Below are 9450 nucleotides of genomic sequence, written 5' to 3' on the forward strand. Positions count from 1 at the left end.
CTCCTTCCGTTTCCTGAAAATAAGAATTATTTCCTTTTTGATCCGTTTTCTAAAAATAGAAACTTATCATTTTGGAAAATGGACTCCACAATCCACTAACACTAATTTCACTACTTTTTTTCTATCTTTCTTACCTTTTGTATTTTTTTTCTTCTTGTCTCTTACTTGATCAATTTTGTATTAAAATGAACTCCACATTTTCAAAGTTTCTATTTTTAGAAAATGAAGAAAGTATAAAACTAACATAGAATAAAAATGTGATATAGTATTAACATTCTTCTAAAATTGATTAAAGGAAAAGAAAAATACTCGACTATTGCATTTTTCCTTTATTTCAGGGTGCAAAACGATAATTATCAAATCTCAAGGTGGCGAAATGCAACACTAGAAACTACTTAAACGGGCAAAAAATATAATCTTGAAATCTGCTTGACAGCACATCACCGGCGTCGGTCACACGCGCGAAGTATCGCTGTCGCACGTGCCGCCACTCTGTTCTCATTCGCTGAAACTGAATTCCCTTTTAATTCTCAGAAATCTCTCTCTATCTTCTCTCACTCAAATCTAGCAACACTTCACTCTTGCCGTTCGTACCGATACATACATGCACGCTGTATGTATACAGACACAGATGCATGTATGGTTTTAGAGAGAGAAACTGGACGGTGAGCCCCGATTATCTTCTTCGTGCTATTGAACACCTGCAAAGCTCCTTCCTCAATTTCCATCAACTCCTAATTTTTCTCTGCGCTGAATCAATTCTGCATCTTCTACTGCCGTTTTAGGTTTTTATCTAATATTTTATCATCTGAATGTGTATTCTGTATCTTATTTGTCACTATCTAGCGCTAATTCCGTTGGTTGGAAAAAAGGATTTGGTTGAACTTGCACAGTGCAATTTTTGGCGTCAGTGGGTCTGCGTCATAAAGGTCCAAAGTGTTATCCAAAATATGAGCGTGTGTGGCAAAACACAAAAACTATTGCAGTTTAAGTTGTAAAACAGATTTTTCTCAATAAATTTTAAATTGGTAGTATTGTGCTAATGTGCTTGCATCATATGAAAATTGGGTGTGTCTTGTCATAATTCACGAGCTTCTGCATTCTGCATTATTGCCCAAATTCACAATCACAAACACCTAGCTTTATGCGTGATGTTCGGTTTTCTTGACTTTGCTCTTTCTTATTGTGTATCCAATCAACTATGTATGCTAATTTTATTTTCAGGAGTTTCTTTTTCTCCGACCTCTAAAACTGGTTGCTCTTGAATAATCAACTTAGCAACCACCAGATTTCCTGTAGAGTTATATTACAGCTCTGCTCCTCTGATGATTTGAGCTTGTCTTATCATGCGTGATCAACACCACAATGGGCAGCTTCCCTATGAATTATTGGCAGTTGCTTTCGTGGATTCTATTGCTTTACAATCTGGCAAAACAGCTCGAAGCTCTCAGCCTCGATGGTATGCTGGTTAATCAATAGTTCAACATATTTTTTGGTTAACTTAGTAGAGTGAGAGATGAGATCAGCTGAGTTTCGTCTGACTAAGTACTTTAATCACATAAACTCAAACACATTGATGAATAGTACATTACTTACCCCTGTAAAAATCGTGTACGTTTCAGCAGTTAGCATTTCTATGTTGTATCACAGAGATTTTTTTTGTTGACGTATGTTTGGAACTGACATATCACGTTGGTTTGTAGGTCAGGCTCTTGTCAGTTTTAGGACAGCGGTAATTAGTCCAGATGGTATTCTGCAGCAGTGGAGACCAGAGGATGAAGACCCATGCAGGTGGAGGGGAGTAAGATGTGACTTGAAGTCAAAGAGAGTAACAGCATTGTAAATTCCTTGATACTTAAGATATTAATCATCTACATAAAGAAACACAAATTCTCATCTTGTCCTTTTAGAACAGCAATTTATGAGGACTTGTACTTCATTTCTCTTTACCATTATCCCATCTTTTGTGTCTTTCTGAAAATTTGTACTGTTCTTATTTGAATGACCTTTCCGATCTAGTTGCTTAAAAGATTATAAGAAACTGCATGTTGATTTTATTTAAAGTAGAATGTTGTGCATAATGCATATAGCTAACACATAATGTGATTGACTTCTTATACAATGCAGGATCCTTTCGAACCACAAATTGAGTGGACCTATATCCGCTGACATTGGAAAATTAGAAAACCTGCAACTTCTGTATGTATCCTTTTTCATCTTTTGCTATTATTTTTTTCCTCTTGACTCCGCCTGTTTTTATTGATGACATGAACACTTGTTTCTAGAGCTCTTCATGACAACAATTTTTATGGGGCAATCCCTCCAGAACTTGGGAACTGTACACAGCTGCAGTCCATGTAAATTTACTGATCCTATTATCTACTCCATTCTCAAGATTGATGTGATTTTAAATATATAAAATTTGGCCTGTCCTCATTGTTTATATTATGTTGATGACCATGCTGAAGTCTAAAGAGTTCATATGTCCTGTATTTGGTGTGAAGTGAGCGAAAGCTTCAATATGCCTATATGCCCCATAAGTGTAGAAACTCTCGTTAATGCTACAACTACTGACTGTTCCACGGTTCATTTGTAGAAAGAGAGAAAGTGAAATAAGTATGATAAACTTCTAAATATGTGCAGACGTTAAGCACTTGTGTCCTGATTAAGAAGGTCTTCCTCAAGTAGTTTCTTCTACAATTTCTTTGAAGTTAGAACATAAAAGTACTCCTTGAGTAGTTGAAAGAATTTAGGGTGGTTCAACCAGGTAATGCTGGGTTTAGCTCAGCATATTTGTCTTACATTGTGTACTGATCTTTGATTATCAGAATAATGATGTAGAGATCGCTGCATTTTTTCACTTGCATCATTATCTTTTTTTTTATTTCCATCTGCTAATCTTTTGGGGATTACAGATGTAGAGTGGTAATCTCCATTTACTATTTGCACAGGTATTTACAAGGTAACTACTTTAGTGGACCAATTCCAAGCGAGCTTGGGAACCTGTCTCAGCTTGAAAATTTGTAAGTAACTTTAAAGACTGAAATATCAAAAAAATTTTATGTTCAATCTTTCCTCTTTTAATGGAGTGCATAAGAATATACGTTTGTTTAATGGTACTTGACGTTCTCAAAAAACTTTCTCGTTGTGTCCTAGTCTTATTTCACATTTAAATGTTTTTAAACTCTTTGACAATGAGCTCTCCCAGAAACAGAATTCTAGAACCCATGATCCACTCATGAGCTTTTGATGAATCATTTTCCCAGTACTCTATTATGAGAAACAATCTCTTTTCATTAATATGAGCAGGATCTGAACATTTTGGTATATATTTTAGACATTGTATTGCTTAAACAACTTCATTCATTGGGTGAAAGCTTCCTCCTTTCTGAAAGTTGATAATTTATTAAAATGTTGTGTTCTCTAGGGATGTTTCGAGCAATTCTCTTAGTGGAACAATTCCTGCTTCACTTGGAAATTTGAACAAGCTTTCAAGTTTGTGAGTGGACACTGATTTTTCAAGTAATGTTATTCTTATACTATTTTCTTTAGCCTAATATGTTATCCCTATGATGTTTGAAGCAATGTTTCAACAAATTTTCTGGTGGGGCCTATACCTTCTGAGGGTATTCTTGCAAACTTCCAGAATAATTCGTAAGTGGTTAATTTTGTTTGTAGTTACATTGCCTCCATTATTATTTTTCTTCTTAATCTGATCGTAGTAAGATGAATTTCCTTTGCATGGGTGCTTTTATTTTTACATTGCATTTCTGATTTAAGTTTCTCTGTGCAGCTTCGTAGGAAACCGGGGGTTGTGTGGCAAGCAAATCCAAGTATGCAAGAGTAATGCTAGTGGTTCTTCCTCGTCTTCACGGCCTGCATATTCAGGTACAAATGTACAATGTTATGATGGAGGAATATTTATAGCCAGTAATTATTTTGTATTGGTATCTTTTCTGGTGCAAGGTAAAAAGTCCTATTTGTAGGCATTGAACAGGTATTCATTAGCTCTAAGCCATATGGTTCTAATAGTAGAAGTACAGATAAGCAGAACATAGTTGATTTTATCATATAAGTGTCACTCGTTAGAATTGCAGGTGATGAAGTCAAATCACATGTTCTTTTAGCTGGCATTTGATTTTTTTGTTTTCATTCCTTGATTTAGGAATGTAATATCTGGACCTTTTTTCACTAGTTTATGTTTGTAGCATGTGTATAATTCATTGGCTTCTAATGTTTGTATTGAGAGGCATAATTTGGGGAATTGATGTGGCATTCAGGACAATGAAGGTCATTCTGATCCACAGCATAAATCCCATATGTTTACAACTTTATATATTTTAAAAACTTATCAAGTCTGCACTGTGCAGTAGGACATTTGTTTCATTTCTTGGAATTTTTGAAAGATAAATGCGACACTGAATGCCTTGTAATTTACTTGATTACGATAATGTGTTTTACTACTTTTATTTTATTTTCCAATCTTGTCTTTTTTTTTTTGGAAGAATTGCATGACCTTGCTCTTTTATGATACTTTTAGCTCCATTCCAATCCAAGAAGAAATATTCGGGGAGGCTTCTTATCAGTGCACTGGCCACCGTGGGTGCCTTGCTTCTGGTAGCCCTCATGTGCTTCTGGGGTTGTTTCCTATATAAGAAGCTTGGTAAAAACGACCGAAAAGGCCTTGCTGTGGATGTTGGTGAAGGTGCGCACAAGTATCCCTGCATAGAAAAATGATATGCAACTTGTATCTGATAATTCTCCGTACTCCATGCTTATGTTTTCCTTCAGGAACCTCAGTTGTCATATTTCATGGAGACCTGCCCTATTCTTCAAAGGATATCATCAAAAAATTGGAGACTTTAAATGAAGAGCATGTGATTGGTGCGGGCGGATTTGGTACTGTTTACAAGCTCACAATGGATGACGGCAATGTGTTTGCCTTAAAAAGGATTTCAAAGGTGAATGGAGGCTTTAATCGCTTTTTCGAGAGAGAGCTTGAAATTCTTGGAAGCATCAAACACAGATACCTTGTGAACCTACGAGGATACTGCAACTCCCCAACATCACAATTGTTAATATATGATTTTTTATCAGGAGGCAGCCTTGATGAAGCTCTACAGGGTCAGGACTCTTCTTTTTCTTTTTCTTTTTCATACTTGAGTTTCTGAATCTTGAAATTCCTGAACTGGCTTCACTAAAACAATTGCATTATATACTGGTACATTTCTTGAAGCAAGTTAATTTTTTTTAACTGACTAATTTTTATGAAACACATCTTGGAGTAAAATTTGTTAGAATTTCAACTTCTCTGGTTTTCCGGTCTGTTGCTTATGCTTCATCACACTAAATTGTAGACAGTATTAACCAGTGTTGTTAAAATCGCGCCCCGAGAGCGCTTGGGTCGCGGGTCGCAAGGGTCGAGACCGACGTCGCCCCATTGTGGGTGGGTGGGTCGAGATTCAGGGGTCGCCGTCGGGGCGGCTGAGGCGGCTGGGTCGAGCTGCTGGGCGAGCGGCTGGGTCGAGCGGCTGGGGCGAGCGACTGGAAGAAGAAGATCCTCGGCCATGGCTGCTCAGAAATGGGTCTGTGACTCTGTGAGAATGAAGAGAGAAGAAGGGATGGGAATGAAGAGAGAAGACGGGGGGTTTACCGAGACAAGAAATTTTAAAAGTAAAGTAGGCAGAAGCTATAGCTAGGGCTTCTAGGACCTATAAAAGTTAATAATCATTTTCTTCCACCTTCATTTTTTAATATTAGTATTAATATTGGTTGTCAAGATTCTCTATTCTTTAAATATGATTAGTTCCTATTTAAATAAAAAAATACCTTTAATTACCAATCAAAATTACATTCAAATCTAATTAAATATATTGTGATGTTCTAATTAAATTAAATATATGTTCATTTTTATTTAACTATATAACTAATTTCTTAGAGAATTGCAGATGCGCTTTATCTATTTGTTTAATTTAAAATTGCATTTTATAAATTACTATATTAATTTGAGAATTATAATTAAATTTATTAATTTTGCATCTAAATAGTTATAAATTTAGGTTTTAATTTGTAATTTATGATTTTTTGAATATGAGTGGAGATTTATTGATTTTCATTATTTATTATTATTATTATTATTATTATTATTATTATTATTATTATTATTATTATTATTATTGTTGTTATCTAAAGTCTCTAAAAGATATTAATTTAAGACAATTGTTTCAATTATTTATTGTGTTATGACTTATGAATTGTTTTGATATTTTGATCATTTCTATTTTCCATTTTATCTATATTCACATGAATTGCATCTACATTTATATTATTTGATATATTATAAACATTAGAGCAATATATTTATTTTATTTAATATTAAAAGGCAAAAAAATTAACCTAGCTTTGTGGGTCTCTCGACCCCGTCGACTCGTCGACCCGCGACCCGAATTTTCACCTTATCGACCCGATGCGCCCCGCGACCCTAACAACACTGGTATTAACCCTTCAAAGTGAGTTACATTATCATTGGTCTCTTTTTCTTTTTTTCTTTTTCATACTTGAGTTTCTGAATCTTGAAATTCCTGAACTGACTTCACTAAAAAAATTGCATTATACTACATATTGAAGCAAGTTAATTTTTTCTAACTGACTAATATGTATCAAACACATTTGGGAATAAAATTTGTTAGAATTTCAACTTCTCTGTGGTTTTCGAGTCTGTTGCTTAAGCTTCATCACACTCAATTGTAGACAGTATAATCCTTCAAATTGAGTTCCGTTATCATAGGTCTCTTTTGAGGTTTTTTTTTTCATGTAGTTGATGTGAATTGTACTTGTTTGTTACTGTAAAGTTTAAATCCATTGCCTCCCTCATTCGGTAGCTTTTGTCTTCTTTTTATTTTATTTTATTTATTTATTATTTCTTTTATCTTTTTTTGCAGAGAGAGCGGAGCAACTTGATTGGGAGACGCGATTAAATATTATTATGGGAGCTGCAAAGGGCCTAGCCTACCTGCATCATGATTGTTCACCTAGAATAATTCACCGAGACATAAAGTCAAGCAACATTTTGCTTGATGGGAATTTTGATGCTAGAGTTTCTGACTTCGGATTGGCTAAACTATTGAAGGACGAGGAATCCCACATCACAACCATTGTTGCTGGGACATTTGGTTATCTGGCTCCAGGTGGGTGTGTCATATTTTACAAGATTTTAGCTTTCTTTTAACATTTTTCAGTGAAGGTAACATGCAAAAACTCTGAGAATGATTTTCAAATCTTGAGCTGAAGATGTCACTTATGCTTTGTGGTTTGTGATGCCATTTTCTTTATCTTCATGTCTGTTGAATCTTTTAGTTTTGAATCATCTGGTTACTTTGGACAAAATTGGAATTTCCATTCTCTGAATGTGGTATGGATGTTTAATCAAGCTCTACTATACTAATCTTTGTTGTAATATCATAGGCAAGCATGATAAGATGTACTTTATCTTTTCTGAACTCGCTTTTCCAGTTAATTATACTTTGCCAATGTTTCCTACTTCTACAAGAATTTCTTTCTCATTCATCTTCACTGATGAGATAAATTAATCTTCTGATTCTGACTTCTTCGTCAATATATTATTGGCCAGAGTACATGCAGAGCGGTAGAGCTACTCAAAAGTCTGATGTTTATAGTTTTGGTGTTCTCTTGCTCGAAATTGTGAGCGGAAAGCGGCCTACAGATGCATCTTTCATCGAAAAGGGCCTTAACATTGTTGGATGGGTATGTCTACTCCTTCCAGTACTATGAGATATGGAGTAGTTTTTATTTTTTAATAGTCAGCCTTTATGTCCTTGCTAAGTTTTTATATTTTGTACTACAAATTTGTGGTTACGATCCATTAGGTTTTCTAGAGCAACTGACATTAGCGCTCTTGTAAAATTTGATATGCTGTTGGAGTTTTTCGCTACCCCTTCCTTATAAATCAGTCTATTTTAGTGAAGGTTCTTAAATTTCTGTGGAAATCTGTTGCTAATTATCGTGTAAAGGATTACCAATAAGTGTGAAATCTATTTGTTACAGTTAAAATTCCTGGCTTCCGAGGACAGACAACGAGAAATAGTCGATCTACAGTGTGAAAGAGTGCAGGCCGAAACCTTTGATGCCCTACTTGCAGTCGCTGCCCAATGTGTTTCTTCATGCCCCGAGGATCGTCCCACAATGCAGCAGGTAGTTCAAATTCTTGAATCTGAAATCATGACTCCGTGCCCTAGTGATTTCTATGACTCAAGCTCCGACTGAGGCTATTCATCCATGTGGAACCAAGAGAGGTTGACCAACTGCATCAACTGCACCACCACCTTGCAGCAAAGATCGGAAGCAACGTGAAGATAGAAACCATATGTTTATTCATTCCTTTTGTGATCGAATATGACTTGAGTGACTGGTCTCCCATTTCCGCTTTCCAAGTCGTGCCTCCGCCGATTCTTCTGCTTTTGGTGTTGATAGTTAGCTCTGACCGGCAGCTATATCCCGGTTGCCGGTGTCTTCTTTTCGTTGTAATCCTCAGACTCAATTGTATATGAAATGGTTTAACTTAAATCTACAGTGTCTACAAATTGAAGGATCTTTATTGTTGATTGTGGTTTCATGTGTAATATTTTATAATTTATGGAGTATGTATGAGTATCTAGTGTTGAGGGTTTTTGGTTATGTAATGTGACAGATGAGTACACTACATGGCATGGTTTTATTTCAATAAGAAGACACAGAAGTTTGTCCGAGAGAGACCAATACTTATAAGAAAGCTCGACGTTTTCGTTTTAATCCAACGTCACGAGCCACGAAAAATAAAATTGAAAAGGAAAAACAGAACACAGTGGAGAAACACACGAGAGAGTAAAGAAATGCAGACATTGAGTTGTGCTAAGAAACTAAGAAGGCATGATTTAGTAAACTGCAATAATTTGTGATGATGGATTTGCAAAACTAATTAGCCTCATTCCCATAAAAATATATGTGCATTTCTCATTTTCATCCGTTCGATAAAAATATGGACATTTCCATTTATGGAAAGTTGTCTCCAATTTATTAAATGGATAAAAATATGGACATTTCCATTTATGGAAAGTTGTCTCCAATTTATTATCCATATATTACAATTTATTTAGTACTTATACAACTATGATAAACCATTACAATTCATTAAACACTAATAATAATGTGAGTCTCACTATCTACCAATACTACTTTAACTACTCTTCTCCTACTCTCTCTTACTTTACTAATTGTACATTAATTCATTTACCATTTTAAATGCTCATATTTTTATGGGACGGAAGGAGTATTAGTATCTATATAACAGAATTTGGGAGAATTTTGATACTCCCTCTGTCCCACAATAGAAGTTACATGTAGTGTGAGCACTGTCCCAAAATAGAAGTAACATTTAGTGTGACCACGAGTTTT

The 9450-nt window shown here is 35.2% G+C and overlaps 1 protein-coding gene across 2 annotated transcripts; it reads left to right on the forward strand.

The window, feature by feature from the left end:
• The first annotated feature begins 519 nt into the window (after positions 1-519).
• On the forward strand, positions 520-8670 carry LOC121759141 (LRR receptor-like serine/threonine-protein kinase FEI 1). 2 transcript variants are annotated; one of them, XM_042154645.1, is made up of 14 exons: positions 520-665; positions 1225-1459; positions 1704-1839; positions 2128-2199; positions 2286-2357; positions 2952-3023; positions 3428-3499; positions 3583-3654; positions 3794-3888; positions 4541-4705; positions 4792-5124; positions 6942-7187; positions 7631-7764; positions 8065-8670. In XM_042154645.1, the coding sequence occupies exons 2-14, from the start codon at positions 1366-1368 to the stop codon at positions 8281-8283; spliced, it is 1782 nt and encodes a 593-aa protein (XP_042010579.1). In that variant the 5' UTR covers positions 520-665; positions 1225-1365; the 3' UTR covers positions 8284-8670. The 2 variants fall into 2 exon arrangements, with proteins under 2 accessions (XP_042010579.1, XP_042010578.1); XM_042154644.1 differs by having other exon boundaries at positions 537-665; positions 1374-1459.
• Positions 8671-9450: the final 780 nt, after the last annotated feature.

The sequence above is a fragment of the Salvia splendens genome, chromosome 12, assembly GCF_004379255.2.
Source record: "Salvia splendens isolate huo1 chromosome 12, SspV2, whole genome shotgun sequence".
NCBI lineage: Eukaryota > Viridiplantae > Streptophyta > Magnoliopsida > Lamiales > Lamiaceae > Salvia > Salvia splendens.